The 12,597-nt window shown below is 38.8% G+C and overlaps 3 protein-coding genes across 4 annotated transcripts; 1 reads left to right on the plus strand and 2 right to left on the minus strand.

Annotated features, from left to right (window-relative positions):
- Positions 1-8: 8 nt before the first annotated feature.
- LOC129192888 (SH2 domain-containing adapter protein F-like) lies at positions 9-5,948 on the minus strand. Its single transcript, XM_054797308.1, has 8 exons — positions 5,193-5,948; positions 4,502-4,745; positions 2,299-2,400; positions 2,028-2,190; positions 1,615-1,863; positions 1,359-1,533; positions 738-857; positions 9-631 (listed from the first exon to the last, which is right to left on the minus strand). The coding sequence occupies exons 2-8, from the start codon at positions 4,739-4,741 to the stop codon at positions 445-447; spliced, it is 1,236 nt and encodes a 411-aa protein (XP_054653283.1). The 5' UTR covers positions 4,742-4,745; positions 5,193-5,948; the 3' UTR covers positions 9-444.
- Positions 5,949-6,103: 155 nt separating this feature from the next.
- On the minus strand, positions 6,104-9,745 carry yju2 (YJU2 splicing factor homolog). 2 transcript variants are annotated; one of them, XM_054797312.1, is made up of 8 exons: positions 9,590-9,745; positions 9,283-9,383; positions 9,048-9,192; positions 8,827-8,961; positions 8,565-8,746; positions 8,352-8,505; positions 6,630-6,777; positions 6,104-6,526 (listed from the first exon to the last, which is right to left on the minus strand). In XM_054797312.1, exons 1-8 carry the CDS (start codon positions 9,611-9,613, stop codon positions 6,411-6,413), a joined length of 1,005 nt encoding a protein of 334 aa, XP_054653287.1. In that variant the 5' UTR covers positions 9,614-9,745; the 3' UTR covers positions 6,104-6,410. The 2 variants fall into 2 exon arrangements, with proteins under 2 accessions (XP_054653287.1, XP_054653286.1); XM_054797311.1 differs by having other exon boundaries at positions 6,615-6,777.
- A 772-nt stretch (positions 9,746-10,517) lies between these two features.
- Positions 10,518-12,086, plus strand: cart1 (cocaine- and amphetamine-regulated transcript 1). The gene is made up of 3 exons (XM_054797320.1): positions 10,518-10,683; positions 10,755-10,835; positions 11,701-12,086. Exons 1-3 carry the CDS (start codon positions 10,537-10,539, stop codon positions 11,806-11,808), a joined length of 336 nt encoding a protein of 111 aa, XP_054653295.1. The 5' UTR covers positions 10,518-10,536; the 3' UTR covers positions 11,809-12,086.
- Positions 12,087-12,597: the final 511 nt, after the last annotated feature.

A 12,597-nucleotide genomic window follows, 5' to 3' on the forward strand; every position in this document is an offset into this window, starting at 1 on the left:
TTTATTTTCAAATCTTATAAAACAAAACAAAGCTATACTGTATATATTTTTTAAAAAAAGGTCAGGATCACAAAGACTTTCAATACTTCACTAAAGCTGTCCTGCTTGCTGAGCGGCAGCAGGCATCCTTTTTGACATTCACAGGCTTCGAAAACCCTCAACTGTGCCTTTAAGAAGTCCTCTACATGGGTCGCTAATACCTACAGGATGGGAAGCATAGTAGTTTTCTACTCAAACCGGATCTACTTTAGGTCTTTTCTCGTTAATTAAAGCCAAAAGAAACATTGTAATGGCTGTAAAAGTCCAAGAGAAAAGACTAGAAAATGAGTCTTGAGGCACCGGGCTGGATTGTAGCTGCCTGCTGAAAGTGTGTATCGGGACGAGGCGGTGAGCTGGTACAGTAAATACGGAGCAACATCGTGTTTTCAGTAGCACCGAGAGATGTCAGAGCGTCTGCACGATGACGGGGTACAGCAGGGACATGTGCTCCGCCCCTCGGATGGGCAGCTTGTGTGTGGTGTAGTAGTGGATAACCTCCGGGATGGTGGGGAAGGGCGGGCTGTTCTCCCCAAGCACGAAGCATCCGTCGGCGGAGCGGGTAAACTTCATGTGCATGAAGCCCTTGCAGCTCCTGGGAAGCCAAGCGCGCATCAGCAGAGCACACCAGACACCACAGAAGCACAAGTAAATGATGTAGTTATTCATGAGCATTAAATAGACCAAAATGAAGTGCATACCTGAGCGAGAGAGAGTAGTCATTACGGCAGGTCTGGCTGTTCCTCACCAGGTAGGAACTTTCCTTGCACAGAGTCAGCAGAGTCTCGGCCTCGGAGCGGCTCATGGCTCCGTGGTACCATCTGTAGAAGAAGACCAGCATGCAAACAGGACGTTTACACTGTAATGATCAGGATACTTAAACTAATATTAAAACAAAAAACAAACAAAAAAAAAGTAGAACCTGGTTATCTCAACGGTCCAGGGATTGGCTGACTGACGTCGACATAAGCAGCTGTCGACATCGTCAAAATCAAAACCAAAACTGACCTTTCCTTGCGCATTGGCTTGTGTCTTCAACCAAAGACATAAGGAGAAGGTGTGGTCATAGCAGATTTTTTCAATCTAAGGCAGTTTGTTGACTTGGTTTGCTTCAATTTGTGCATATTTTTAAATTAGATTCTTTGAAGTACCGGTATCGAATCAGTATCGCCAATGCCAGCCTGAATTTTACCCTGTATCGGATCACAAACAAAATCAGTGGTATCGAACATCACCAGTATCTTGGGGTGGAAGAAAAAGGCCAAATATTTTGCAGCCATTGTGTCCAAAAAAGAAAAGGAAAACTCAAGTGTAAAACTCACACTTGTCTTTCTAGCGGCATGAAGGGGTCCACTCTCTCTCCTAGGAGGGGGAGGGCGTCACAGACCAGGCGCAGAGTGTTGGAGTCCACCGACGTGGTCGAGCCGCCGCTCTTTGCGATCCTGCTCTGCTCCGTCTGGATGCGTGAACGTTCCCTCTCGGCGCCCTCGAACTGAACTACCAGAGAGAAGCAGCGGGTTCGCATTCGCCTTTGACGCCCGGGTTTCAAAAAGTGTGGGATGATTAAAAAAAAAGTACCCGCGAGAGCTTTGGAGATGTTGTCCTTCTTCCATTCCCACGGCTGGTCGTATTCATCGGCGGGCCGCTCATCGTTTTGGGGCAGCCTGCTCTCCCTGACGGGGGAAAGCCCGGCGTCGAGCCTGTGGGCGGGCTGCTGCTGCTGCGGTGCAGTCGGCGCAACGCGTGCCTGCTGACGGGTTCTTTCCTCGTACGGGTTGTCGTACAGCTGGCCGACGCTCCCGCTGGCACACTTGTTACGTTGCATTTCTGCACAGGAAGACCCAGACGTGACATCACACACCATGTTCCGAATTACAAATGTACACGCTTCAAATAACACCTCTTTTCAGTTAACGTGGCCCACAAAAGCAAAGAACCTCCATGGTCTCTTCAACTAATTCCCCTCAAGAGATAAACGTCCGCTAATTCACCTGAAATAATCTGCTGAGCCTCAAACGGCTCCATGTAGCTGCAACAGTCCGATGGGGAGGATTTGGGCGCCCAGCTGGGTCGGGTCCGTGGGTCTGGGCGGGCGTCGAAGGGGTCAGAGTAGTCTGTGTCGGCGTCCGGTGCTACCGGGGCGGAGGGCAGCACCTCGGAGAGGAAGATATTTTGATGAATATTTTTGATTTTTTAAAATTTTTTTAATAAATCACAAAACGTGAAAGTGAGGGGGAAAAAATGGATTTGAAAAATTCTTACAGGCTCCTCTTGAACAGTGACAGGACTCAGGGGACTCTTGCAGTGGCCGAACTCCTGAGAGTCCACTTTAATCAGTCTGTGTTTGGGGGACAGCACTTTGACCTGCACAGACACACGTGTATTTTATTAACAAATCACGATATCATTCAATATCTACGTATTCATACAAGATAAGAAGCCAACATGCCATTTAAATATTTCCTCAATAATGGCTGGGGGTGTTTATTCAGTCAACTGCAGCAAGTTCCAGGCCCATATTACAGGTAAGGAGTTTATTGGAGAGGTGACCTTTACTTGTAAAACTGCTTTTTTTTTTAAATTCTCTATATAGTTCCATTAATAATGACAATGAAACATTGCGACACAGTCGTCCCTGGCCTCCTCATTGCGGTTCGAATTACACGGCTTCACTCCATCGCGGCTTTTCAACAATATTTTAATAAATCATGCTGTTTTGTGGTTGGATATGGCCTATTAGTTAAACAATTATGGACAAATAAGCATTTGTTGCCAAAATTAAGCATTTTCAAGTATAAAAATAGAAAAATGAACTAAAACACAAAATACAAGGCATTTAGAAGATGCATTTGAATACGCGATGTTATGTAGTACTGTACAATGGTCACTAGGTGTCAGTAATGACACACAATCCAATCCACTTTATTTATATAGCACATTTTATAAACACTGTTTCCAAAGTGCTGCACAGACTAGTAAAACCAAAAGATCAAATAAAAACAAAGAAACGTACAACAGTAAAATATTTAAAACAAGAAGTAAAAACAATAAAAGCAATAAATCCAAGAAGTAGGTAAAAAATAAATAAATAAATAAATTGAACTAAAAAAACTAACAAATAAAACCACTAAAACTAAAAAACAAAACAAAAAAAAACCCGAATAAAAAGACACATAGGACCACATGACGAGTTAAAAACCAGAGAATAAAAGTGGATTTTAAGACACACAAGCATTAAACTTGATCGCCGGAGCAACAGGCCATTATTGCGAGTTCGAGTTATCACACAGCAGGCTCAATAATAGTAACATAATAATAATAATAATCATAATCATAATAACACACTCTCTCACTGTTGCGGCTGTAGATATTAGGTAATAGGAGTGTAAGGGTGACTATAGGGTGTTATTTTATGTCTAGAGGGCTCTATTAATGTTAAAACCGGTATTTAGAAGGTCATAAACAGGTTTTCTATGCTCCAATTAGGAAAATGTTTGATTTATAAATAAGGAGTCCTACTTTGTAGACGTTCACTTATCACGGTCGGGTCTGGAACCAATTAACAGCGACTGTATGTGTATTAAAATGAATAATATACTGTTTTGCATTATTACAAGTACATTAAAAATGTAAATGCCCTGCGACTGGCTGGCGACCAGTCCAGGGTGTACCCCGCCTCTCGCCCAAAGTCAGCTGGGATAGGCTCCAGCATACCCCTGCGACCCTTATGATGATAAAGTGGCATAGAAAATGAATGAATGAAGGTATGAATAAAAACTGTAAATTTAACTAAATGAAAATTTTATTATTATACTTTATATCAGGGGTCACCAGCCCTTCGATCGCGAGCCACCAGTCGACATTTGGGACTTTGCCGTCCATCACGAGAATATTGGGGGGAAAAAAATCTGTACCCTCCCCTCCCAGAGAGGTTTAGCGCATGCATTTTGTCCACTGAACACGCCCATACGCATCGCCGCTCTCCAGGCACGCAACCCGCAAGCTCCAGCCAGGAACCGCATCCCTAAAACTCAGCCCAGCAGAATAAAACGTGTATTTTTTTCCCCATAATTTCGAATGGCTAGCGATTACCTTATAGTATAATGATTACAACATTTCTTAAATAATAATCATCAATAAAAAAAATAGATTTCTATAATATAAATAACAATAAGGCACCGTAATGAATAAATGCATTAAGATTTAGTTAACTTAATTGAAAATGACACGTCTATCTACCTTGGTATCACAAGTCAGATGTCATACTGCAGGCACTTAAAAGTGGCAACACATTTCTTTTTCCCCTTGTGGTGTTTATTTAAGGTGAGGAGTTTATTTGTTGACACTGAATGGTGTGCATCGTGGAAAAAAAGCCACATTTTGAGGAAATACGGCACTGAATGAACCACAATTTTGGATGAAAACAGCAGAAGCAACAGTCACTCCGTAAAAATGGATGCCATACCTCTGCACCGTTAGATAAGGTGGAACCAAACGCTGGGAACAGGGGCAGGCTCACTTTGGCGCCGTCGTAACCGCCATTCTGCTGCTCTTTGTCCGAGCACTGGTACGGGTCCTCGAAGTCCAGCTCCTTCTGGGCTCGGTAGGCGCGCAGGATCTCGCTCTCGCTGTAGTCGGGCCTCGGGGGCTGCGGGGGGTCACGCCGGTTGCCAAAGTTCAGGTAGTCCTTCAGCCACTTTGCCATGGATCTGGCAACAAAGGGCACAGTGTGCTTCTTACCAATGTGGCAGAAAGTAGTTTATACAACTCTTGTATTCACATTCACAGTCACATTATAAATGCATTTGCACTAACGAAGTCAAGCACAACAAACACTTCAAAGAGTCGTGGACAACATATTTGTAGTCCTAATCGAAACCGAAACTGACTGTACAGTGTGCTAGCCTGCTAGCTCAAACGACCACATTTCAGCATGAGCTTGTTAGGCTTTAATTTACGTTACGTTGTTTATTACAGGAGAATTCAGGAGAAATAATGCCTTCTTAAGAGGCTTGTAATAGAGTTGACAAACGCATGAATCAACACAAAGTTCACTTAGAATATCACATTAACAACTAGCCATTTGCTAAAACTAAGCTAACTAGCTAGCTACCTGCGTAGCGTCGTGGACGAGTTTACTTTCTTTGTATACTCACCCTCTTTCTTTACATTGACGGCTCTCCGCTTATCTTAAATCCACATTTTTTAACCATCTATTGTCTTTTACGGAACTTTTAAGTCAGAAATGTAACCATTGTTTGCTAGTAGGTGGCTGGCAGCTCGTAGGTCAGACTGCTAGCCTGTTGGCCTGGCCACAGTGGTCTACGGTGTAGACTCACCGACAACCCACAACAGCCTGTTTAAAGGGGAGGTGCGGCATATTTATTTCTATATGGGCCGACGTTTGAAGAACTACCTCTATTTTGTCTTCTTTTATACGCTATTTAATAAAGAAATACCTGACCAATTAATTAATAAAATAAAATCCCTTACAGATATACAGTATGATAACTTTTTCCGTTATTGTGGTTAATGCAGTTGCATAATTTGAGAGATTTGTAATATTTAGCTTTTTCTCTCACTTTGTTACCAAAATACGATGCATTTCTTTTATTTAAAAAAAATATTCAATTTAATATAATTTTTAGGCCCCAAAATGGTCCCGCTTGTAAACGTATAATCAAAAATGTAACTATTTTTTCTACTTTTAATTGCAATACTTTCTTACGGTCCCATACCCAATCAGTATCATTTTTGTACTATTTTTAAAAAAGATATATTTTTTACATTCACTTTAATATAAACAAAACAAAACAATTTTAGGTCCCAAAATGGTCATGCTTATAAAAGTCTAATAAAAATATAACTTTTTTTCTACTTTCAAAAGGCAAATCTTTTCAACAGTTCCGAGCCTAGCCCATATCATTATTTTATATATTTTTTTATTCAACTTAATAATAAACATCCATTTTTAGGTCCCAACATGGTCCCACTTGTAAAAGTCAGGATTTTTTTGGTCAATTTAACATAAATACAATAAAAAAAGTATACTCTTTTTGTCATAATATGCAATTGAAAAAAATCTTTGGTGCAAAATTTAATTTTGAGGATAATTAAAAAAACAACAAATTCTGTCCATACAAATTTCATATAAGTCGCTGATATAAAAAAATATCACGTAAATCCCTACATGCATAATTCAATACACAGCTAAATCTCAAGTCTTAATTTGAATGAAATATCCTTTATGCACAATAGGTCAACACAGCTCAGTCCGTGAAATGTGGACTAAAATACATTTAACGACACAGTTTTACTTCATTTGTACACAACAGCAGATAACGCTGCATCAGTCATTGACTCCACTTTCATCCTCATTCGCTGTCGTTGCTCTCGCTGTCTGAATAAGCACCGAGCAAGCTCAGAGAGGACGATCCGTTTTGCGCACCGATGGAAGGAGCGGTGGTGCTGGCAATCGACGTCTTTGAGTCTTGTCAAAACAAACAGCGAGCGAGAGAGAGAGAGAGCGACAGGTTGTCATATGTTGTATAATGACCATGAAGTCCATCTACTGTTACCTGATAGTGAGATACCTGTGGCTGAGATCTGCACTGGACTTGTAGTGGTGTTGACCGCTTGTTTCTTGCGGACTACGAGGGATCCAAGTGAGCCTTTACCACCCCCCAGCGTGCCCACGCTCCTCTCCCAGCTCTCCAACTTGGCTCTCTTCACACAGGTCGCCTGCAAGAAGCAAGCAAGAATAAAATACTCTGCCAATTACGTTGTATTCCATGACGATAGGTGGTGAGGAAAAGCCTCATTTCCACCAACAGTGGAGTCGCCCTCTTATGGCCACGAGAAAGAATGCAGGAAAGCGTCACTCATTGGGAATCGATTTCACCAAATGTACTCATTTTACAAAGGAGTACCGTACTAGGGCCAACATAGAAAATTTAAAAAAAAAATTGTAAAAACCAAAATAATTGTAATATAATCTCACTACATTACGATTTCTTTCATAGTAAAAAAATAAATTATAAAATGAGGATTTTCCCCCCTAATATTACTTTAGCGTCACCAAATATTATGACTTGTTTCTAATAAAATTAAGGTTTTTCTCCAAATATTACAACTCTTTGTTTTTTGTAATGTTATCTTATAAAAATGACATTTTTACTCTCTTGTTCTTGTATAATGGCCACTTTTTCCATCAAATAAAGTCTTTTTAAAAAGACATTTTATCCGAAATGTTCTCCCATCTTGTTAAAGTAAGAATATTTTTGAAAACTCTGATTTATTCTTAGAATATTAGGACATTATTCCCCCATCTCACAGCTTTGCTTGCATAAGAACTATTTTACTACTACATTTTCTGGCAATATTATGACTTAATTCTATTTAAATTTGAACTTTTTTTGTAATATTATCTTATAAAATGATGCATTTTTCCCCTCTGATAATATAGGATAATTACCACTTTTATCATCCAATAAAAAGTCAAGACTTTCTCTTAAATACTAACACTTTTTCAAAAAATGTCTTGTAAAATTAGGATTTATTCTTAGAATATAATTTTCCTGAAATTGCACTTTTTCCCTATCATCTTACACAATGACACATTTTTCTTGCGTATTATCTTATCAAATGTCAACATTTATTTCAGATGATGGCTTTATTCTATTTAAATTCCAATGCCTTTTCCTCTTACTGTTGTAAATGACAACTTTTTCAAGTGATATCTTATGAAATTCAGATTTATTCTTCTACATTGCGGTGTTATTTTCCTGAAATTGCAACTTTTTCCCCCCATTATCTTAAACAATTGCATATTTTTCTTGCATATTATTTTATCAAATTACAACAATTATCTCGGAATATGATGACTTTATTCTGTTTCAACTGCAACTTTTTTCTTTAATGCCATCTTCAAAAATTCTGATTTTCTTTTTTGAAATTATCTTATTTTTGTATTATCGCCACATTTGCAATTAAATAAAAAGTAATGAGAGGGAGAAAATAAAAACAAAAACTAAAACAAGTTATAAAATTGTGATTTATTCTTATAATATTATGACATTTTCTGATTATCTTATACCATTATGTATTTTTATGGCATGTCTTATCAAGTTACACCATTTTTCTTGGGATATTAAGACTTTATTCTATTCAAAGTGCACCTTTTTTTATGAATAACAACTTCCTCTGAATATTTAGATGTTACTCCCACCGTTATTACCACATTATTTCAACTTTATTCTCAGAAACGATACAGTGTTCTGAGAGAATGAGCATAGCAAGTCGGTGGTCATACGTACTTGTGTTTCAGTGGGTTTGTCCGCGGTTAGGATGTCTGTAGGTTTATCACTGCTGGGCTTCTTTGATTGCACGTTGACGCTGCTGCTGCTCTCCTCTTCACTGCCAGAGTCAGAGTCTTGCAGTCTTTTGACGAGGGCTCGCTCCAACATGTCTCTGTGGAACACTCTGTCAGCAAAAAAAACAAAACAAAAACAACCAACATCCGCACTCACTTGGTTTCCCGCTCATCATCTTCTTTCTCTCGCTCCCTCTCTCTCTTTTCCATCTCTCTGTACTGGCCGAGCATGCTTTCAAAGTCCACCTGAGCCTGCCTCTGGTTGAGATCCTTCAGCTCCTGGAGGTTTTCCAGCACCTCCATCTCCATCTTGGAATCCCGCGTGCGGTTCTCTAACACCTGGCAGGAGGGCCACAAGCCATCAAGCCCCCTCCCTCCTCCTCGGTGTATTCATGCAGCTTGCGATGCTCGATGTCTACCTTCATGGGGTTGTTCAGCTCCTCCTCTTCCCGCTCCTCTTGGACCCTCTTCTCCTCTTCCTCAATGAGTTTCTCCGCCTGGAAGTTTCGGGTAGCGCCGTGCTCCATGGCGTAGTCAGTGTTCTCTGGATCGGTCTTAAAAAAATGAATCAAATAAAAATAAAAATCACACTTTCTGCATTTTCAACATTGCACTTCACAGATTTCAAGCAAAAAGTCACCTTAAATGTAATCTCAGCCAGACAGCGGGTGCATTTGATGTAGAAACGGAAGATGGGGAGCCCCATGTAGAGTTCATTCTGGACGGTTTCTTTACGAGCATTAAACTTCTTGCCCTTGTAGATGTATTCGCCACACGTTTTGCACCTGCAGGCAAAAATAAAGTGGGAAAAAATATACGTTAACACGACAAGAAAATCTCCGTCAATGTCCAGCATTGATGAGACGTTCACTGACCTCATGTTGAAGGGTGCCATCAATCTGACCACATATTGCCGATCTTTAGGGAGTTTGAGTTTGGGGATTTTGGCCGGATCAAAGTCTGGGGGGTAGTATTTCTGTAAATTAAGGAGAACACGTGTGGATAAAGTCTATAAATCATCAACATACAACAATGCAATTGTTTTATTGTTGTGATTGTATATTAGCAACCATGTAGCAACACGGGCTTACAAAGCTAACAGCAGCCTAGCTTGTTCTGTAGTCCCCCCCGACTTCACTCACAACTACTTCTAACAATTGGATCTTTTGGCTTCATACTTACATTCAATACTTTTCTTTCGGACATTCTTGCACTTGCCGAACACCTAAAGTCAAGAGTAAAGTAAAAACGGACACCTGCACGACGACTGTTCCCTGCTAGCAGGCTAACTAACAGTGCACTTCCGGTTTGCCTCTTGATGGGCGTGTTTTAGTGCTGCCCCCGTTTGGACGAAAGAAGTTATTACAATAACAAAATAGAGGGGTGGTGGATGACATGGTAACGTTTGCTTTTTAACACTGGATTAGATATTAAAGAATATATCTAGTGACGTTATCTAAACACATTTTAAAGATAAGAATTATCCAAAATAATTATTTTATACAACACTGCTTGATTTTGTTTGAATTATTTTTGTTTTGTTTACATATGAGTTGTATAATATGATTTTCTTACACAGCTTTTATATTGGACGTCATTAGATTGTGAAAGTGTACCTCATGTTATGTTACCATACCACCTGCTTTCTGTCTAATTCAGTTTTAACCCTGCACTAATAATCCTTTTTTAAACAGATAGTTCCATATTATGATGTAAAGCTATAATAGGTAATGGTGGTCTGTGACGTCATGGCACGGAGAAGGAACTGCTTTTCGTTTAATCCAGCAAGAGGAAATTGTATGGCGATTACAGATTGGTGTCAATGCAGGTTAACCAGACAGCGTCCTGCTTTATTTGTCCTATCGGACAGCGGTGACATGCAGGATGGACAGCAAACGTTAGGACGTCTAAAAAGACATATTGGCTGTCGTCACAATGACTCATCCATCCATTTATTCATCAAATACATCCAATGGACACTATGTACCATCTAAAGGTGGTGATCGGGGTGGCCCAGGTCAACGTTTCCATCAATATTTCAGATGCTGATGATGTCAGAAGCCCCTATAAAGACGAAAAGTGCTCCAGGAAACCTTCACTAGACGCCTTCTTTCCCATCAGCAGCAACCATGGTCAGCACCAGAGCCCTTCTCCTCGCCGCCGCCGTCGCAGTCTGCTGCTGCACCGACTTCCTGTGGCTGGCCCAGGCCGAGGACACCTCCGTGGAGGCGCGCTCGCTGGATTTCACACTGAAAAGACAACAGGAGAAAGATCTGGTGAGATGTTTGTGAGATGAAAATGATAAATGATTGCGTTTTCAATATATTTATGTGTATTTTGAACGCAGATTGATGCTTTACAAGAGGTCCTGGAGAAGCTGAGGAATAAAGAGATACCCTCGGAGAAGAAACTTGGCTGGCTGCCGTCTGTAAGTACAACACATCACTCATAAACATGGCCTTTTTATTTTATTTCATTTTTATTCGGCTCTATTCAGCTCCTATATTATCTTTTTTAAAATTTAATTGTAGTCCTATTTGTTACCTTTCTTCATCTACTTTGCTTTTTATTTTGCTTCTATGATTTTTGTGTGACTGTTAATGCAATTACTTTTATTTTAGTATTATTTAGTATTATTTTATTTTATTTTAGTTTTATTTTATTTCATTTCATTTTTATTTAGCTGCTGTCCATTTTTTTTGTTAAATTTTGCTTTTTTTTCCCATTTTGGTGCAAAATCACTGTAATTAATTTACATTGTTATGTTAAATTTTTTATTTTATTTTATTTTATTTTATTTTATTTTAATTATTAATGTATTTTGCTGTTTGTTGTAGCTGTTGTCAGTGTGGCCATCAATTCAGCGTGTTTAGTATCTTTTTTCCTTTTATTTTCCTTCTGTGCAAAAGTCAGTAAAATATAATTAAAATAAAATAGAATTAATGTTTTAAAATAATTTAAATTAAGTTACATTTTTTTCAATGAACGTAATTTTATTTAATTTTATTTTATTCTATTCTTAATTTATAAGTAATTTTTATTGTACTTGTTTTCAGTGCGACCGTCAATATCATTATTTATAATATCGTTATTTTATTTCACTGTTATTTTTCCCCATGTTTGTCTTTGTCAGCCCTTTTGGAAAATGTAAAATGTATTTTATTTTACAGTATATATATATTTTTTGCACCATTCGGTTGTGTTTATTTGATTCTGTTTCATTTTACGTACCATTTTTCAGCATCCTGTTCTTTATGGTAACGCTATTTTGTCTGCTCTTTGTATCATTTCAGTGCGACGCAGGGGAGCCGTGCGCCGTGCGTAAAGGTGCACGCATCGGCACGCTGTGCAGCTGTCCCCGGGGGACTTCCTGTAACTTTTACGTCCTCAAGTGCTTGTGAACGAAAAAGAAAAGTCTTCATCGGAAGGCCGAGTCTCTATTTCATGTGGGATGAGGACTGTTGTGGATTTAATGAAACCTTTTCGTCTTTTGTAAATTTGGAATGTTGGCTGCTGGTCACATCATTAGGTACACCTGCACAAGCCTGTGATATGTACATTTCACGTGTTTAATGTGTGTTTTAACTCTTCTGTCCGATGTTGTTACAAAAGAGGAAATACCAACCCGTGGTTGTTTGACTTTGTGTCCTTGTGTGTCCTTGACAATAAAGTACGCCAGTGTGGCCTTGCATAACATTTGCGATAAAAAAAAAGAAAGAAAGAAAGAATTTGGTGTATTTTATCAGTGCCCAAACGATGCAACTGCTACTTGTTGGTATGTTGCTGAAACACAGTATTTACAGTGACAGAAATAATATATCAATTAGTGGATTCATTAAATAAATAAAACACAATGAAATGAATATTTTAAAATATATATATACAGAATTAATTCAAGTCATATAATTTATTGAGTTATGTTATTTGCAATTTAGCTGAATATATAATAATATAGAAAATAATAGAAATATAGAAATAGCAATAATGCAATAAATTGGATATTATTATACTGTATATCATATAATAATACATGATAATCTATAATAACAATATAATATCATAATATTAGAATATAATATGAATATATCGATAAATATGTCAAGAAAATTGTTGAAATATTAAAATTATCCATCCATCCATCCATTTTCTATACCGCTTCTTCCTCGTTAGGGTCGCGGGGGCATGCTGGA

Source organism: Dunckerocampus dactyliophorus, chromosome 13 (assembly GCF_027744805.1).
Source record: "Dunckerocampus dactyliophorus isolate RoL2022-P2 chromosome 13, RoL_Ddac_1.1, whole genome shotgun sequence".
Taxonomy (NCBI): Eukaryota; Metazoa; Chordata; class Actinopteri; order Syngnathiformes; family Syngnathidae; genus Dunckerocampus; species Dunckerocampus dactyliophorus.

Coding starts and splice junctions, on each gene's coding strand:
- yju2 (XM_054797311.1), bottom strand. CDS start 9,613: ATGTCCGAAAGAAAAGTATTGAAT. Junction 6,778..8,351: donor ACAAACCCACTGAAACACAA/GTACGTATGACC, acceptor TGCTTCTTGCAG/GCGACCTGTGTGAAGAGAGC. Junction 6,527..6,614: donor CACAGGTATCTCACTATCAG/GTAACAGTAGAT, acceptor TGTTTTGACAAG/ACTCAAAGACGTCGATTGCC.
- cart1 (XM_054797320.1), top strand. CDS start 10,537: ATGGTCAGCACCAGAGCCCTTCTCCTCGCCGCCGCCGTCGCAGTCTGC. Junction 10,684..10,754: donor GACAACAGGAGAAAGATCTG/GTGAGATGTTTG, acceptor TTTTGAACGCAG/ATTGATGCTTTACAAGAGGT. Junction 10,836..11,700: donor AACTTGGCTGGCTGCCGTCT/GTAAGTACAACA, acceptor GTATCATTTCAG/TGCGACGCAGGGGAGCCGTG.
- LOC129192888 (XM_054797308.1), bottom strand. CDS start 4,741: ATGGCAAAGTGGCTGAAGGACTACCTGAACTTTGGCAACCGGCGTGAC. Junction 2,401..4,501: donor CCTTATCTAACGGTGCAGAG/GTATGGCATCCA, acceptor GTGTCTGTGCAG/GTCAAAGTGCTGTCCCCCAA. Junction 1,534..1,614: donor CATCTCCAAAGCTCTCGCGG/GTACTTTTTTTT, acceptor TCTCTCTGGTAG/TTCAGTTCGAGGGCGCCGAG.